The sequence below is a fragment of the Tiliqua scincoides genome, chromosome 3 (assembly GCF_035046505.1).
Source record: "Tiliqua scincoides isolate rTilSci1 chromosome 3, rTilSci1.hap2, whole genome shotgun sequence".
Classification (NCBI taxonomy): domain Eukaryota; kingdom Metazoa; phylum Chordata; class Lepidosauria; order Squamata; family Scincidae; genus Tiliqua; species Tiliqua scincoides.
In genome coordinates, this window is record NC_089823.1 from 42119166 (window position 1) to 42138822 (window position 19657).

The following is a 19657-nucleotide window of genomic DNA, read 5'->3' on the forward strand; positions in this document are numbered from 1 at the left end:
TGTCTTCTGAATCCTTGAGAGCCCTTGTACTAGTATACTGGGGCAATTAGAGCTGAACTGCATGTAAAGAGAAAGATAGGAATTGTATTTAAGATTTGAAGTAAGCAAATAGCTTTGGATGTGGCAGACAGATAATATGAAGCGGCTGTTTGATTTATTTAGAAGTCTCTTACATAGGGTTTTGTTTAGATAGTATTAGATTTATTGCTGTCCGACTTCAGTATAACAGAACAGATCTGTTATCATTTTTATACTTTTTACTAATACAGCTTTTCCCAAAGTCCTTCTTCTAAATGTAACATTTTTTCCCCACAGTTTTTATTGGATGCATTATATATGAGCCAGTTAATAAGCGATGAAGTCTGAGTAGACCTAAATGTGTTTCATGAATGAAAATAAATTTTATGCACATTTCAAGCTAAAAGCAAACACTTAACAACAGCAAGTAGAACCAGGCATTTTTTGTTATTCAGCTTACAAATATACACTTTCATCCACCAAGACTGATACTGTGTATTACGTTGTGCATTGCTTCTAATGGGTTGAGATGATGCCTCTGTTGGACAGATGCAAACATAACATTTTCCAGATTCTTCATCAGTGGTGCCTTGGTAAATTTTTGAAGTGCTGGAGCTCATCCTAACTCTGTCATGTCTCACTAATTTGGAAAAAAAAAATCAAATTTAAATTTCTTCACTGAAGTGTTTTGCTGCTTTGAAACTCCTTGTGCTTCTTTTAGAGATCTAGCTCAGTTTATTCCAAATTCTTGGAGTGGCTTACAATAGCTTAAAACAAAAATTAAAAAAAATTGAATTTAAAAAACTACCAGAAAATATAAAATATCAAAGTATTACTTACTCAGAGGTAAGTAATAGGACTTACTATCAGGTAAATTTGTATCAGATTATAGCCCTAATGTAATATGAGTTACATCCTGTCAACATTCAGGTTGTACTTTGGAAGGATGGCCTAGACATTAGCATATGCCCTTAGGCAAATTTGTTAGTTCACCTCCTGGTGAGCCTGATTCTTCTTCTGCTAATGATATTGCCACTCTTGTTTTAGGAGAAGTCCCAGAGCTCTGCTCCCCACACTGCTTCCCCAAGCAATGCCTACTTAAGAGCTAGAGATAACTTCCTGAGCTCACAAGTTCCCTCCTCTCCTTATATGAATTATTGATTGGATCCGTGTATACATAATATTTCCACATCTTCTAAGCATGGTTAAGAGATGGAGATGGACTAGGAAGATGTCCCCTAGTGTTCTCATCTGTGTTAATTCCACCCTATAATCCCTTTTCGGCACTGACCATGGTATAGTTTTATGTCTACAAGAATGGTTAGATGTAAAACATGGTTGAAAGTTGGTTTTAAACCATGGTTAGGAAAAACCTTGGTGAATACATAATGCTTCACTGTGATCATGATAACAATCCATTCTCGTGAGGAAGGGAACCCACTGTTCCCAAATTTTTAGCTAGATCTGCACTGCACCACTCTTTTATTAGTTGTAGCATTCCATTTTAGAATGAGTTAATTCCATTTATCCTAAAATGAAAATCAGGAGACAGAAGGAATCCGTGACCTGCCATGGGCATGCTTCAAGCTGTCTGTAGTTGTTCAGTCATTTTCTTTAAGAGAATTATTACAGAAAGTGCAAAATCTGGTTGATTTCACATACACAAACCACACAACCACAGCCTCTCAAGCCAAAACCCAACATGACTAGAAATATGCTTGTTTTCTGCAATTACTGGTAACCCAGCCTTATTGCTACTCCACACACTTGTTAGGCACTTAACACATCTGTCAACAATCACATAACTCAGGGAACAGGCAAAGCTAACTCTGTCGGTTGAATGATATGCAAACGGAGTATTTGGGTGCAGCTGAATATTTCTGGAATTATATGGGGTTAGCAACTGCAATACTTTCTGCACATGCCATTGTAAATTCATCTTTCAAAATGTGTTACTTGTGGTGGCAAGAAGCACTATCTTGCTGCAAAAGGAGAAAACAGTACTAAGCTACTAGCTGCCAATGGATACTTATAGCTGAATACTGCCCTCTCCCTGCAAATTGATTAATGTTAACATTTATGCTGAGGGTCTAACTCCATCTGTTTTCTATACACATAAAGCAGCATCATGGTATTCTGTATGTGTGTGTTAATGGATGTCTCTTGAAACATTATAAGATCTCAAATAGTAAGCCTTATAAGGCTTTTTTTGGGGGGGGGGAGGGAATGTGAAATGATCCAGATGTTTTCTCTTTGGAGCAATTAAATTTGTACTGTAGGAAATGTATTAAATTGACTTGTGTTTTGTCTAATCACATTTGAATGTCAGACAAGATTGAATATCACCATCTTCAAAGATGCACATATTATCCAACACTTTCTCTTTCACTTTCTGTATCTCCAGTTTGTCAAATGGCTGCTTTTGCCAAAGTGTAGCCAAAGAACAGCCCTTCAGAACAATTAGAGAATAAATTGTATAAAGAGCGGCCACGATCACATACGAGATACCTTGCAGAAGGAAAGAGCAACATAAATGTCCTTCTTGTTTCTGCCATCTCTTCCTCTTGTGCAGGTAATTAAAGCCGTGGAGGAAGGGTACCGCTTGCCACCTCCCATGGACTGCCCAGCTGCCTTGTATCAGTTGATGCTGGACTGTTGGCAAAAAGACAGAAACAACAGACCGAAGTTTGAGCAGATTGTCAGCATCCTGGACAAGCTGATCCGTAATCCCAGCAGTCTAAAAATAATCACCAATGCGGCTGCAAGGTGACACAATACTTTCTTACCTCTTGCACCAGGAAAATGAATGTGCTTGTTTTCTCTGTCTTCGCTAATTAATATATGCTGAATTCAGTAGCGTAGCTATGGGGTGTGACATGGGAAGTGTTGCACAGTGTGACGCCTGCAATAGCTCCAACAGTGACTGGGAGGGGCCATTTAAAAGGAGCATTGCGGCCCTTTTAATATTACCACACCCACCCCTGTAGCTATACTATTGGCTGCATCCACCCACTTTCTCACATGCACCTATTACTTAGCCATGTGGCTTGGGGCAACAAGAGGCTCTCTGCTTTCTGTTTATCCTTTCCAAAATAAATAAAATGCAGGACTCTTTGGGATGGTACAAAACACACTAGGTAAGTGATGTAAAATACCTAGTTTTAAAGTCATCTCGTTACAAACTCGCAAACTACTCTTATAGTGCAAAGATGTGGTGGGTTGCAGTCACTGCCCTAAATGGCTCTGAATGGGAAGAACCGCTTACACAGGGTGTTGTGGCACCTACTATACTTACCATGCCGCCCCTCCTCTGGCTATGCTACTGACCTAAAGAACGACCATCTCCTACATTGGCCTACCAAACAATTGATATTTTTTTGCTGAGGCCTGCTACTACGTCCAGGACTTGTGCAAGTGGACACCAGTGAGAGGTCCTTTCTATAATTGTGTCCCTACTTTCCCAGCTGTAGTTGCTTGACTACAAAAGTTACATGAGTAACTTTTTGAACATCTTTTCCATCCAAGTATTTCATAGCAATTAAGTTTATCGGTTTTTAACGGCACTTTTGCTTATTTTTGCTGCTGCTCTTGTACCTTATTGCTTTTTAATGACTTTTTTTTTTACTTAATGTGTTACTTTTTAGCTGTTTTTGTGTCTCAGCTTGAAGGCTTTTGCAGAGATCAGCAAGCTTCATAAATTGTTCTGCAAATAGAACAGAGCCATATAGCCCTGCTTGCCACTTACCCAAAAATTATTTATTAGAAAACTCTGTCAGCGAAATATTCTGTATCTGTATCTGCTAGGGAAATGGGACCTCTCCAGTGGACCTTTGTGGTAGTACAAGGCTATGTGTGTCATATAAGACCTTAAAGGGACTTGCATTAGTGCTGAGAGTAAAATGTCATCCCAGCATTGCTCACTTTGCTATTTAGAGCCTGAACATAGGCAATCATCAGCACGACCCTTTACTTTTATGGAACTGCTATCAACCTTAGAAATAACCCACCTGAACCTTGTGCAGACCTTCAGAATTTGTATATGCAATAAGGGATTGAAATCACACTATGAGGACAGAGTATATAGGTTTTCCTTCTGTAGACCTGCCTGCTATTTATGGGTTGGATCCCATGTTAGTGTCAGGGACTACATTCATAGAACTCAGTGCACATGGTTCAGACCTCTGTTTTGTGGTCTGAAGACAATGGGCTTCAGACCTCTGTGCAGCGCCACTTTTAATGGACCATATGAATCTAAGCACTTTTTAATATAAAATTGCATGAATGTAAACCTACATGGAAACTATCAAAATGTGTGGATTATCTTCAAGAAGGAAATAGTCACAAAGTCACTTGTTTTTCAGACTATTAAATGAGTTAGTAAAAATATTAATTTATATTTTATTTTTACCCTAGCGTGGGGCCCCCTTAGTCATGGGGCCAAACTGGGAAAATTGGCCACATGCACTCACATGCACTTTTTAAGCACACATTTTGATTCCTTTCCATTCTACCATAGAGATATAAAGTCTATAATTTTATATATACAGCCTCACTAAAATCCTACAGTCCTTGGCTGAGAACCTGCGGTCTCACAAAAAATATTTCCAGCTCCTAAGGTTGGCCCTGCATCTGTGCATAGGTCCCTAAGCAAATGGAAACCAATGCAGGAATCGCAGGCAGAGCCGTGGGTGATTGTTGCAAGGCTGGACACCACGTGGCAGGCTGGCAGTTCACTGGGCTCAGGCGGGACTTCCCAGTAGCCTTTAGCTAACTGCTGGTCCAACATCCATGTCAGTTGGCTTTGTTGGCATCCATGCCATGCGTTTCAGGAGGAAACTCTCAAAAGTGTATGTCAGCGTTTCATTTGTGCACCTCTTTTAGAGCGCTCTGGTGTTTGCAGGGTGAGATCTGTGTTTCCTCGATTATGAACTAATTGGGCCACTACAAGAATAGTGCTGGAGGGTGGAATCATGGAATTAGCATTATAATGAGTAATCCAGATGGAAGCATGTTCAGCATTATTGCATGCCAGTTTATCTAGGGGAAGTTGTGAACTTGCTAGTCTCCTGGTGGTTTGGAAAAGGACAGAGATGCTGTACCATACCTGGTTTACCCCTTCTGATTGTGCATCTCTCTGAATGCGACATGCTGACAAGGCACAAAGTTCTGCATCCAATAGGAAGAAAGCCTGCTATCAGGAACAACACTTTTATTCACCGTGATTCCTAAGGTTTGATCAGCTTTCATTTAAAATGCCCCAAACTGTGTTCTGGAATTGGCCATGCTAGCAACTCGAGCTCTAATCACTGCATGCATGTATGTCTAATTTCCTTTTGTGAATTAAAACCTTGCCTGCTCCAGACCAGCTTTAAGTTTTGCTGGTTAATTGCTTTCCCATTGCTTTTAAGTGCCCAGATGCCTCAAAAAGAATGTTTCCATTTTGTTTGTTAGTTAGTTAGTTAATTAGTTATGCCATGCTTTTTAGGCAAGGTTGGCTCCCCAAGCAATTGACAATGAGATGCATATAACATCCAGTTATAATAGGAATATGTAGAGGCATGTATGACAAGAGTGTCATCTTGTCTCTGCAGAGATTCTGACTGGTATCCATTGCCATGCATTTGCAAAGGAATAGCCCTGGCTAAAACAATTGTCAATGATTCTCTAACTGGCTGCCTGCAAGGGTTCCTTTTCCATAGCCCCTCTGAAGACTTATCAGCTATCCATTGGCCCATGTCATTGTGGACAAGGCAGCATATATTTTGAATATATTTCAACATTGATCTTCTCATCACCTTCTTATTTACCTTCTCATCACATAAATGTTGCCTGTAAGTGTTTTTGGCCATAGCAGTGTATTTTTGTAAATTTTCCGCTAAACCGGAAGTGGAGCACGATCACTCCACTTTCACTTTTGAAGTGTCAAGGAGCCCTGTAGACACTTGCGCAGAGCACCCTGCACCCCCGAGAGGCAGCAGGAGACTCTGGTAAGTGCACCCAAGCCCCTGCAGCCCCCTGAGCCAGGGCCCACAGAGGCCCACAGGCTGGGGCGTTGCAACGCCCCAGTTTGAAAAGCCCTGGATTTAGTGATAGAGCACATGCTTTACATGGAGATTATCCCTTCTTCAATCTCTGGCATCTCCAAGTATGAAAAATCTGAGGAACATCTGCCAGCCAGTGTAGACCAGCGTTTCCCAAACTGTGGGTTGCAACTGACCTGTGGGTCGTGACCTGATGCTCGTAAAACCTTTCTGGGAGCCTCTGGAGGCCACTTCTGGGTTGCATCAGGCTAGAAACCCACTCCATTGGCCTTCATGGGTCCCAGAATTCTTCCCAGAAGTGACCCGAAGAGAGTTCCAGTTTCATCCACGACTTCTGGTCACTTCCAGGATATATTCTGGACCTGTGGAGGCCAATGGAGTGATTCAATAGCCTGGTGCAACCCTGAAGTGGCCTCTGGGGACTCTCAGGAATGGCTTTGCAGGCAAAGCATTGAGCTTCATGTTGTGACCCACTGCATAGGAATGGTGGGTCACGGTACTCAAAAGTTGGAACCACTGGTATACCAAGCTAGATGGACCAATAATCTGAATGTAAAGCAGCTTTGTGTGCTTTTATGCAGCAACTACAGTCTTTCTGACCATACTAGCTACCAGTGCTGCTACCAGGTTGCTGGAGGTTCTGAGCCAAAGCCCTGAGAACCCACCTCCACCCCCACAAGTTGTTACTGATCAGTAATGGCAGCTGGCAGCAACTGTGACCCTGCACATGCTTGATCTTGTCTGATCTCAGAAGCTAAGCAGCATCAGGCCTGGTTAGTATTTGGATGGGAGACCGCCTGGGAATACTGGGTGCTGTAGGCTTATACCATAGTCTTTTGAGACTGAAGGTTGCCAACCAATGGCAGCTGGTCCAACCATCCTCCCCAATGGCAAATTGGGGGAATCTGTGATAGCTAATCTGTGCTAGCCATTCAAGGGATCAGCCTGCCACATCTTATGGACAGACTAGTGGGCTATCGACTAGTACTCAATATAGGCTGACCTGTAATGCAACCAATATTTTGGGATTTGTAATAAGAGGTTTTCATTTAAAGCACATTTCCTGTTCTGGAAGACAATGTGAAAGGCCTAACTGAAGTTTTCTGAATTTTAGTTTGTAATTATGCCAGAAAATTGCATAACTCACCATAATTTCTTTTGATTTGTCTCCTGGAGCTCTGTCTGGGTGTCTGAACATTGTTAACTTTTTCCCATCTAATTTAATCTGTATGATGTTTAGATTTTTTTAAAAGAGCTAGTTCATAGTTCATTCAGTTTTGATCCCTTCCATTATTTTTCTAGTCTGGCTTATTATTTCTCAGCCCCCTGTGTATTGTTTCAGAATTGTGAATATTTGACTCAATTACAGAGCAAATGGAATAAAGCCTGGGGAAAGCAATAGACTGTGTTTCAGAACTTCACAGATTCCTCTTCCATCTGTAGGGAAGCTCCAAATATTTCCCCTCTATCTAGGAAGTTGCTAGAAAATGTGATGAGAAGGAAAAAGGGGCCAAGGGGAAATAAACTGGGGCAGGATAAGTTAGGGTTCAGAGAACATTTTTGAAATAGCACCATTATATGTTGTAATTGCCTTGGCCCAGAGGACACCTAAGAGTCATACTTTTGACCACTGAAAAGTCTTTGGAATTACATTGGCTTCCCTGTTTACATATGTCCAACTTACAGAAAACTGAGCTGGCATTTTTATGCTGGTGTAGTATGTCCTTAAGTGGAACTTTGACAAAGGCACAGTAATGCAGTGCTCTCAAGAACTGGATGTTTCAATTTAAGTATGTTTCAACTTAAGTACAGACCCCAGAACTTGCACTTTAGTAGAGGTGCTTAAGTTCATCTTGAGCCATTTAATAACTGATTGTAAATCTGTTCTAAATAATAAGTAATATTAGGAAACATAAGCGTCCCTTTAGAATAATAAGTTTCTTAAGATCCAGAAACCACCTTTGCTTTCTTTGTGTCTGATTTGACGATCAAAATTACCATCTAATCAAATTAACATCAGTAAAAGTCCTAAGCAGACATTCCCTGTTTCATGGAGAGGTTCATGAGTGGTTCTTCACAACATGCATGATAGTCCCACCCCATCAATAACAAACATGCTAGCCTTGCTGCCTGCTGTCTCCACATTCAGTGTATGCAGGGTACAAATGCTGAATACAGAGAGAGTTTCTTCCCTTGATTGGTACCCTGGAATTGTATAGGCAGTGCTTGTATATTTAGAACCAAGGTTCTTACCATCTGTGAGTTATTACAAGATTGCCAATGTTTTAAGCCTAAGTAATATTGCCCGTCACTTTCACATTTGTTTTTACCTCTTTTAACTTGTGTGAATCAATGATATGTGGTGAGGTCCAAGGCTCGGGAGGCACAGTGCGTGGAGCTCCCAGGTGATGTCATATCACAAGGCATTCTGGGGGATACGCAGAAGCCCTAGTGCCTGTGCAATTACAGCAGATACTGAACTCTCACTGCCGCAGCTTTAGTCTCTTGGAGAGGCTCAGACAGTCTTGGAGAATCTCTCGGAGAAACTAGAGCTCTGCAAGTGCCACCTCTGTCCCAAGTGAGAGGGGTGGCAGCTTGGGGGGGGGGCAAACCTTCTCTGCAGTAGCACCACAGCTTTGGAATTCCCTTCCAGGGGAACTGAGAACTACTCCCTCCCTCACAACTTTAAAGCGAGGGCTCAGAGCATACCTGTTTTGTCTGGCATTTGGTTTCTGAGTGGATAGTTGCCCTTTGTGCCTCTGAATTACAGCCATGATTTGACTGGTTCCCCAAACTACTTTGTTTTCAATTGGCCCAATGATATTTGTGACATTTTTACACTGTTTTGGTTTACATTTCAATAAGTAGTGTTAAAATTAATGTTTTACAGCCCAATCCTGAGCTGCCCAGCAGCGGGGCTGCCATGGCGCCAAAATGGCTGCTGAGGCATCCTAAGCACACTGAGCAGGTGGCAGCAACTCCTTGGGAGAAGGGAACATTTGTCTGCTTCCCCCAGGTAAGGAAAACTGCCCCACAATGGGTCTTCTTGACTCTGCACTGGCAATTTAGCCGGTGCAGAGTCAAGACACCTCGCGTCGGGCTGCAAGTCCCGACACAGGGCTCTGGATCCAGCGCTGTCTGGCCTGCCCCCTCCCACCCTACTCCCTCCCCTGCCATGCCTTCTCCCTGCCCCCCCTCCCTGGAACATCTCCCCCCATGCCCTCACTCACCTTTCTTCTGCCCAGTGCTCCAAGCGAGTGCCAGACAGTGGATCACCAGCCTCCAACCAGCGCTGTCCCAGCTCCAGCGCTGGGCCGATGATAATGCTTGCAAACATGCCTTATGGCACATTTGCGACCGTGAGCACCAGCAGTGAGTCAGCACACACAGTTCAGAATTAGGGCTCTTAATGCCTTGTTTGATGTTTTTCTTTTTACCTATTGTTGCACTTTGTTATAAAGATTTGCAAGCCACCTTGGGCATTTGCTTCGACTTGGGAAAGACAGGATATAAATTTCTTAAATAAATAAATAAATTGGATTGCACAACCACTCAAACTGGTGAGCAAACTAGCACATGCATGCTCACAGGAGAGGCTGAGCTAACAGGACAGGGCCTCCCTTGCCTCCCCTGACTACGCATCCCTGGTGTGAATCCATGATTAGCACTTTATGAATATGAAGGTGGATGTGCTGGAAAACAAATTATACAATGCCATAGACTTTATAGCGTTTTGAGGGGGGAAAAGAATCTGAAATAAATCTGTCCCTGGAATTCACTGAATTACAGATAATACAAACCAGAACCACTTCAAAGCATGTTTCAGGGGAAAAAATTCCTCTGTTTTAAAAATGGTTTGGTCAGTGATGATGGATTGTATGCTGGTTAGTAATGAATCCACAAGAAATGCTCCACCCTGGGATCTGTTGCTTAACAGTTCCAATTTGCCCATTCGGTAAATCAGGGGAAAGATTTTTTACTCCTTAACAGACCATCAAGAATAGCAGTGTGGCTTGCTGCTGTTTTTAGAATGGCGACAAACCCACACTGAAGCTCAACAGGCCAGCAGAACCAATTTGAGGAACAGATGTCTAGCTCAGATCTGGCAACCAGTTCCCATTACTAGCTGATGTTACTACAAGGAGACTCAATATGCAACAGATTGTATAAATTCTGCTTAAACAAACTGGTGGCAAAGGGTGAAGGCAAGGAGGCCTCTGTTCCTACTTACCCTGTTTAGTGCAACATCTGCAAGTGTTTGCAAGGTCCAGCTCCTGATGGACGGAAATGAAACAAGTATCTGGGCCATAGGGGTTGGCAGACAGGAAAACAGGCATGATGTAGGGGGGAGGAAGTGGCTTGCACTGGATGCAGTCCCCTCCAGTAGCAACCAGCACCCCTGCCCCATTTCTCTCCTAGGATTTGCAGCAGTTAAAGAGCTGGTGCAGATCCAAGAAGACCCATTGGCATGCGGAAGGGAATACTGTTAGCTTCCCGATCTCCTCCCCTCCTCTGCAAGATGCCTCACAAGCCTCCTTGTTGACACTGCATCAGTGGGGGGGGGGGGGAGGATAAGATGGGACTGTCAGTTACACAGGCCAACACACATTTTGCTTCCTTAAATGTTACACCAATTCCTGGGTATATTTGGGGTGCCGATTCCAAAAATGGCATTCGTTTTGCCCTATTATGTCTAGTTTTGGCGACACGGCATAGCCTCTTTAGTGAATGGTTCAAACAGCTTCCTCATGAGGAAGCCTACACCATGGCTTCCTCATGAGGAGGCTGCTTGAACCATTCACTAATGAGGCTATACTATATATCCAAAACAAGACGTGATAGAGCAAAACGGATGCCATTTTTGGAATCGGCACCCCAAATTCATATCAAACCACCATAAAGTTTGGGAAAAACTTTTCTGACCCTCAATTTTGTAGGCCTGTGTTACAGTACATATCATTGGTCTAGCTAGGTCAATATTAGTGACATTGACTGGCAGTAGCTTTTTTGGGGGGGTGGGGTGAGGTCCCAGCCCCAGCTTTGAGATAAGGAGGATTGAAGCCATACAAGACACGAGCAACAGCCTTTTCATTTGGTAACATCAGTGATGTCAATGCTGTTTCTCTTGCTGGCCAGGGAGCAAGAGAAAGTTCCAGTTCTGGTCCCTCTTTCATTGCATTCCATCTCAAGAACCAAAGTTAAACTTTTAAAACTCTTTAGCTGGGTTGCACAGAATCCGTCTTTCCAGCCACAGGAATTTCTTGTAAAGAGACAAAGTGTGGGGACCTGAGTTTACAAGAGAAATTCCAGTTCCCAATGTTGCTGCAGTTAAAAGTTTTAAACTGAAGAAAAATTCCAGTAGAAGTTCAATTGTTTTAAAAATCACATTCCCATCCTCGAAGTGCTTTACCATCAGAAGATCCTAATGGTAGTAATATGGATTTGAAGAGGGGAGCACTTTGAAGCATGCAACATATGCCTGCAGCCTTCAGTGACTTCCCCACCAGCACAGGATGCAGCATGCATCCCGTTGGCACAGCTGCATCAGTGCTAGGAAGTCGGATAGGAATTCAGCCCACAATGACAGAGGGGCATCTTGTTTCTTTTCACTGTTTAGAAAGCATAATCTTACATGTGGGAGGGGGGTTAATGTTTCTCCACGACACCATTTTTACTGTAAAATTCCCACCTGAAGCTATTTGCTCAGCAGAAAAGTAAAATGGATGAAAATGCATTTTCCCAATGTGGGCCAACAGCAGATTCAGGAAAATTATTTTCACTGTTAAAACAGCTTAAAAAAACATAAACTCTCTTTCCTTGGTGTCATAGTCCCAGTCAGGATTGTCCCCAGCACTGCTATTGTGTGTGTGGGGAGGGGGGGGATTCAAGGGAAAGAGATGCATTTGTTTTGTTGTCCTATCTAGTTCATCCCATAATTCCAGTAGAAGTTCAAACTTGTTTTATACTTTTTATATCCCCCCTATAAAAGTTTTTGTGCTCGAGCTATTCTTATCGGAGGCCTTCTCCTATAATTCAGCAATGTTTGTGACGTGGAGGGGCAGGACTTAGCATGAAGTCAGTATTGTTACTATAGCAATGTATATTTGAAGTATAATAATAACACATACAATGGGCCTGCCATACCCCCTGATCCTGTATTTGTGGATTTAACCAACTGTGGATCAAAAATGTACTCAGGGGAAAAAAACCTACCATTTCACCGATTACTTTCTAGAATTCGAATCTCTTTCATGCATTATACAATTTATGCAGTTTTATACAATATGTTATGCAATTTATACATTTTATCTTAGGACTTGAGCATCCACTTTTGGGGGTGTGTGTGGGTTTGTGTGTGTGTATCTGTACAGAAACCTGGAACCAGCCCTCTGTGGATATGGCAGGCCCACTGTATTATATGTGAAGCATCTAAAAAAATTCAGCCTGTACTGTTATTGAACCAAACCTGCCTATGGGCTGCTAATATTTATTAATAATAATAAACATCTGGAACCTTAAATAAACAGAATCATTAATATTAGCAGCCTGAGAGCAGACTATTCAAACAAATGCAATAAAGGCCAGAATTGAAAAATCACCCAATGATGCAAAATGCAGATTGTTCAAAGAAGCTGAAGAAACAGTTGATCATATACTTAGTTCCTGCGAGAAGATTGCACAGTCTGATTATCAATCTAGGCATAATACAGTGGCTCAAATGATCCACTGGAATTTATGCATAAATTACAACATGGAAACAGTTAATAATTGGTGAGAGCATAAATCAGAAAAAGTGACAGAAAACAAGAAAGTCAAGATTTTGTGGGATTTTTGAATACAAACTGATAAAGTTTTGGTGCATAATACACCAGATATTACAGTGATACAAAAAAAATTAAGTGACCTTTATCGACATAGCAATACCTGGTGATAGTAGAATTGATGAAAAAGAGCATGAAAAAATTAGTACATATCAGGATTTAAAAATTGAAATCGAAAGATTATGGTACAAACCAGCAGTGGTCATCCCAGTTGTGATGGGTACACTGGGTGCAGTCCCCAAAATGCATTAACTACATTTAAATCTGAATATCGACAAAATTAATATCAGTCAAATTCAAAGAGCTACCCTGCTTGGTTCAGCACACATTATATGTAAATACGACGTCCTAGGCCCCCAGGTGGGGCCTGACTAGTAACTAATGCCAAGTCCAGCTAAAGAACCGGCAGCTGTGATATGCAAGAAATAATGATAATAACACTGGTGGTGGTGATGATGTATGCCAAAAGGCAAATTAAAAAGCACTTATTGTACTCAATTGTTTAAAACAATGTTGAGGGCAACCACAATCTGAAGTGAAGCTTTGAGCATCTAGTCACAAGAAGCTTCCACTTGGGCAACTTTCTGACCAAAGAAGCATCCTCAATGCTTCATTCGCACATCTAGTTTTTTACCTCAAAGACCAAAAGTAGCAACTAGATAATTTACCCTTGAACTGAACAAACACGATATAAAGATATGACAGGGGAAGCAAACGTGCCACGTCGCTAGCTCACTTTTATTTTAAGAAGAAAGTTCCTAATTTTACCTGAGTGACACTTTAAAATGGGCATAAATAGCTGTAACAGCAAAGATTGTACTCCTTGCGGTACAGAGATAATTAAAGTCAACAAAATGTCTCAGCGTCTCCTTGGTGTGTCATTTATTTTCTGGTCTCCTGTTGGGAAGTGGAAACATCCATAATTCCATTTGGCGGTGAAGATAATATTGAAAAAAAAAATCATCGCACACACTTGTGCTTTCCTAATGTTAAAGATAATAAGTGCGTTGATCTTATAATTAGTCCAGCATTTCACTTGGGGTTATTTTTCAGCTATAATGACAGATTTCAGCTCAGGAAATGTCCAGAAGGCTTCACCTTGTTATACATAAGCAGAAATACAAGATATTGGAAATTCCTTACTTAAAATAGAGTTTCTCCCACCTGGGAGAAATGGAAGGGCAGCAAAGAGAAGTAATTCAGACGACAAGTAAAAATAGAACTGGAAGCTCTGGATGCTGTATTCCACATTTTTCTTAGTAGCATTATACTACCTCTCAGATAGTAGTAACGTTTGATAGTAGTGGTTAGAAATTGAGTTATCCCTTTCCCACTGGACAGCTGGCACACTCAGTGCAGCGATTTGTGTCAGCGGGAGTTAGAGCTCCATTGCTATTTATGTGTTTATTTCGAGACATGATGCGGTGTGACAGAAAGTTCTTAGCAATGTGGCAACATCCATCTTAATGACAGCCAACCATGGCTTTCCAGGCTTGCATGCAAAAGAACAAGGTTAATTCCAGCTGTTAACATAATAGGTCGGCCCATAAAAGCCGAATGCAAGAGGCCATTGGTGGAAAATATACTCCGGCGTCTCACTGTTGAGTGGGTTGCTGTCCTTTTATTTATGAGAGCCATATGCCAGCGCATGTAGACTTCCAGCTGTCCTCAGCACCAGAATGAATAGCACTGAGGATTCTTTTTGTGCCAGTACACAGAGAATAATTTTGAAATGTAGCTAGTGATAATGGGCGGTGCAGGGCAAGCGAAAAAATAAAGGGGGAAGAAAAAATCATGGGGCAAAGTTGTTTCACTTCCCCTGAGCAAACATGTAATTTCCATGATTTCTTTTTAATGACTGCAGTCTGATGCTAGTAGGAACTGATTTATGAAAAGCTGTGAAAGATCAGGTGGAACTCTGCAGGACGTCATTTACAGCTGCACGGATTGAAGCCCATCTAATTTGTCTAGTAAAAGTGTGAGCTTATGGCGCACATCACCCAGCCCATAAATTTCATGTTTAGACCTGCTGTCTAGGGGGCTGGGTCAAAGGGAGGGGGAGCCAGTGGATGCAGATGCTCTGAAAGTCCAGCATTCCCCCGGTGCACATGAGGAGACATCACAGACTCTTCACAGCGAGAGACAAATTCCTATTCATTGATAAACTGTCCAGATGTCCTCTCTAAGGAGGAAAGTAACTATGGTTTTTTGCCTAGAATCCTACAAGGAGAAAAATGATACTTTGCAAAACTGGTTATTCTGTGGTCACTTGTATTAAGAATTAGTTCTTTTTTCTTCTTCTTTTTTTTTTTTTTTTGCTTCGTTGCACTTTTGTCCCAGCAATAGACATAAAAGCTTTACTGGGCTCGTACAATTTGCAATCCTGCTGTTCTGTTCCTTCTCAAGTTGTTTATTTAAAAAAAGAATAAAAAAAAATAGTGGGTAAGTCAATTATCTTTTATTGGAATAAAGGAACATGTTAGATTGACCAAAGAAAAGCAAATTCTCCATAGTTTATAAATACTTTAATAAATGCCTTGGGATCTAAGAAGTTATACGGAGAAAACTATAAATGGAAAAATGTCATGAGACAAACAGAAGTTAGCTAGGTGCATGCAATATAGTTACTAGTAGATCGTTTGAACTTTTTTCTCCCAGACATTTAATGACAATGACTACGGTCCAAATAATCTATATACACATGAGAGAACCACATATGCAGTCAAAGTTGTATGTGTTTTTTACAATGCTGCCACAATAGTTCCAATAACTTTAAAGGCAAGCCACTGAAACTGAGCAGCAGCTAGCCTCTTCAGTAGCTCTTCCGTTGCTGGTGATACTGAATTGAGCAGTATCAACCAGTTACCACAAGGGGGTGATGCAACAGTGGTAATGATCTGAACATCTTGAAATGCTTAATTAATTTTAGTGAGGAGGATGGGGAAAAAAAGGTGAGTACAGGAGAAGAGAGAGAAAGTGAAAATTTAGAATCCTCTGATGCTTGTTTACCATCTTTGGGGAACATAGGATACCTATGTAAATATAAAAAGCATGGAGACACAAAGGGAATGTACTGAGAGGAGGCATAAAATTGGCAGTATTGCCTACTTGTGATGCATCTAAAAACTGCAAATCAGGTTCACATCAGTGGTTCTCAGAGTAGATGGATATGCCCTCAATTATCTGAGTATATCTGCATGGAGCTTTCCTATCAGTTATTAAATATGTGAATTCAAAACCACTGATCCCCACAAACACCTTGGAAAGTGTCTGAGCTGGTCTCATGCCTCTGAGGATAGTAGAAGATAATCATAGTAAAGTCAGAAGGTTAAGAATACACTGCACTTTCTGCATAATGTAGCATAATCTTATGCTACATTATCCAATTTAAGATGAAGACACTTCAGAATAGGTCAAAACCTGAAACAGTAAACTGTAGCCTTGATCTTCTCTTTTCACCCATTGGCTGCCTAATATGGTATCAAGTAATGGAAATGACTCCATATTAATTCAGCCAATGGCTGGCGGGGACAGGTTCAAACACTATAGCTTACTATTTTGGGTTTTGATCTATTTTTAACAAGTCAGCACAAAAGACCTTGAGATAGAAAAACTGCATGCTGGGAAAGGGTGCAGAGAAATAGGGTAAGACGTTGGCTCTCTTACAGAGGTGATCAATTCTGTACTCGTACACCTGTGCGAGACACTGACTATTAAAGGGATTATTTGAGTAATTCATGGGAATAAAGATTGTAGGAGTATGTACATGTGAGACTAAGGTGGGTGAATGGTCTATATCTGGTTCTCAAACTTTTAAGTTCTGGGACCCACTTTTTAGAATATTGGGACACACCACAAGTAATGTCATAGCTGAAAGTGACATCATCAAGCAGGAAAACTTTTAACACCCGCCATACAACAAAATCAAATCAAGTATAAGTTTTAAAATTTATTTAAAGAAGAATTCTCCTAACCCTCTCAAGCAGTTGCTGATCTGTTTTTTAAAAAATTCCCAAAGGCTGCCACCCTATCCACACTTACCTGGGAATAAATCCCATTGACTATCATTGTTAAAAGCATATTCAGGTGCGTGCCCCTTAAAGACCATTCAACCAGCAACAAGTCACATATGCAATAGCCATCACTGGTCAGGATGTCGCACCCCCCCAAACCTCTGAAGCTGAGAGGAGCTCTGCTTCCCTTACCTCTGGTGGCTTTTCTGAGCCTCCCAGAAGCTCCAAATGCCCCAATTGCGCAACAGACACAATTTCCAGTTTCCGGGAGGAAACCGGAAGTCACATCTCTCACGCTATTCGGGCATTCTGAGCCTCGCAGAGGCAACATGCAGATGTGCTCTGCAACTGGGAGGCTCAGCAAAGCCTCCAGAGGCAAGGGGAGCGGAGTTGCCCCTCCCCTTCGGAGGCTTCACATAGTGTCAAGTCCCGCTTGACGACAGGGATGCCAGTTCACTTCCCTATTGTTGTGTGGTGCACGACTATACATAGTAACCTGTCAATAGTACAGCTCTGTAACATTTCCCCAAATGCAGTCACATACCATGGTAGCATAGATTAAAAATAAAATACACATTTCAGTTATGGAGAACCACCTGAAATGGGCTTGTGACCCACCTAGTGGGTCCTGACCCACAGTTTTAGAAACACTGGTCTGTATGAATATGCAGCTTGAATGTGAGTCCGAATGGGGATATATATGTCTATGTGCGAGAGTGAAATATGAGAGAGCGGTTCATAGGCAATGGACACAAATGAGGCATTGCAAAGAAACACAGTACACTTGTATTTGTGAGTCCTTCTGAGAGTCCGTTTGTTAATTCAAAAGACAAAGAGGAAAAGTATCTTTTTCACAACAATTTTATGTGTTTTTTTAATCTGCATTAAACACTACCACAGAAGCAGTGTGTGCAGCAGTCTCTCTTTTCTGCCCCTAAAAATTGTAAAGTGCAAGGATCCATTGCGCTTCTTCCGATTCCCGCAGAACTGAGCACTGTATAATTTTGTTTACACGTATAGAAAAGTATTCGCTGCTTTCAAGCAGTTACTGATTTGTACTTCCAGTATGTAGAATATTTAATCATACCAGAATATTCCAAATATTTGTTTCGTCTTGTCTAGGGCATAATGTTCATAATGTCTAGTTAATAATGTTCATAAATTAGGCTGTGCATCAGAGGATCAATCAGTTTAAATGCAAATTATGAGGGAATGACTTGGTCCTTCACCTGAGGTTGGTGTATCAAATGAGATCACATAAACCTAGTCTAAATTAAACTTTGCAAAAGCTTTGATTCAGTAGAAATATGTGCCATGAATGGCAATGAGGCAGTGATTTTAAGGCACAAACCGAAAAACTGGCTCACTGAAGTGCTGTGATTATCCAGTTTTTCCTCAATACGTTCAAGCAGCCGCCTTGAAGGAATGAGGTCTCTGCAGCCATTACGTTCTGCAAGTGAACAGGAAAGCTTTTTGTAATCTAGAACCTCCTGCTGGGACTGGTGTTAAGTTTATGTATGAAGTGAATCTTGATCCGTTTCTGTTCTCTTGCTGTTAACATGTTGTTTTTATTCCAGGCCATCCAATCTCCTTCTGGACCAAAGCAGCATTGAAATCTCAGCCTTCTGCTCAACAGGTGACTGGGTCAATGGCATTCGGATAGGACAATGCAAGGACATATTCACAGGAGTAGAATACAGCTCATGCGATACAATAGCCAAGATTTCCTCAGAGTAAGCATTTGTCTTAAAACTGCTTCATCTTTAGTTCCTTTTGCATTATTCGTACAGTTTCCCCAAATGAAAGCTTTCAATTTTGTGTGCAATTAAGCACATTTATGTCTTAACAAAACTAACGCAGTAGTTACTGCGGGGTCACAGGTATAGCGGTTACCATTTTGGCTGCACCCAGAATAGAATTGGGCTGCCTGAGACCATAATTTTTTTTTAATGTAAGGCTTGGAATTTGTATTAGTTAGAACAATTACAAAATGTGCCTTTTACCACCATTCTCTAGGGCAGACTCGTCAAATTTGTTCTGTGTTTTTCAGTGATATGAAGAAGGTTGGTGTGACGATCGTCGGACCCCAGAAAAAGCTTATTAGCAGTATTAAATCTCTAGAAATGCGTACAGAGAATGGCCCAGTTCCTGTGTAAAGTACCAAAATGTCAATGCTCAGGACAAAACAAGAGGAAGAAGAGATGTTACTGCAAAGGGCATGCTGATGTGTGAGAAACTGCAAGACCTAAAAGGCACTCTTATAACAATGTCATAAACTTTGCGTTTGGGTGGAAATCTCAAACGCGCTAAGAGACTCATCCGTTGAGTTAAATTGCCTTAAAACAGGGATGAAACACTTTTTTTTTCCTATCTTTTAATGTTGAAGAAGGGGGTATTTCCCCCCTTGTAATAATGGACTGCTCAAATATTTAACACATTTGAAAGAAAATGCTAAAAAATAAAATCCTTCCAAGTAACCGAGAGCCATTCAAGTGTCAGTGAACTGGATACCATGAAAGACAAGCCAACAAACTGGGGATGCCATGCTGTCACATGACTGACTGTCAGCAGCAGCAATGAAAAATGAATACTTTTGCCGTATTTTTTTATATGCAGAAAGGATAGAAGACTAGTATTTTATTTCTTTAAAAGAAACCTTGTAATGATATTTGGGGATAATACCTCGGGCTTGCCGTGCCATATCTGCCACAAAATTCCTGCAATCTTCTGTTTCAGCTGTGGAAATATATATATATGAATAATG

At 41.3% G+C, this 19657-nt stretch overlaps 1 protein-coding gene across 2 annotated transcripts in view; it reads left to right on the plus strand.

The window, feature by feature from the left end:
• The window catches only part of EPHA3 (EPH receptor A3), a 150183-nt gene extending 130892 nt beyond the window's left edge, over nucleotides 1-19291 (plus strand). For both annotated transcript variants that reach the window (XM_066619984.1, XM_066619983.1), the window contains exons 13-15: nucleotides 2591-2784; nucleotides 18471-18626; nucleotides 18944-19291. In XM_066619984.1, the coding sequence (XP_066476081.1) occupies nucleotides 2591-2784; nucleotides 18471-18626; nucleotides 18944-19049 (456 nt within the window). In that variant the 3' untranslated portion in view covers nucleotides 19050-19291. The remainder of the gene's footprint in view (nucleotides 1-2590; nucleotides 2785-18470; nucleotides 18627-18943) is intronic.
• Nucleotides 19292-19657: the final 366 nt, after the last annotated feature.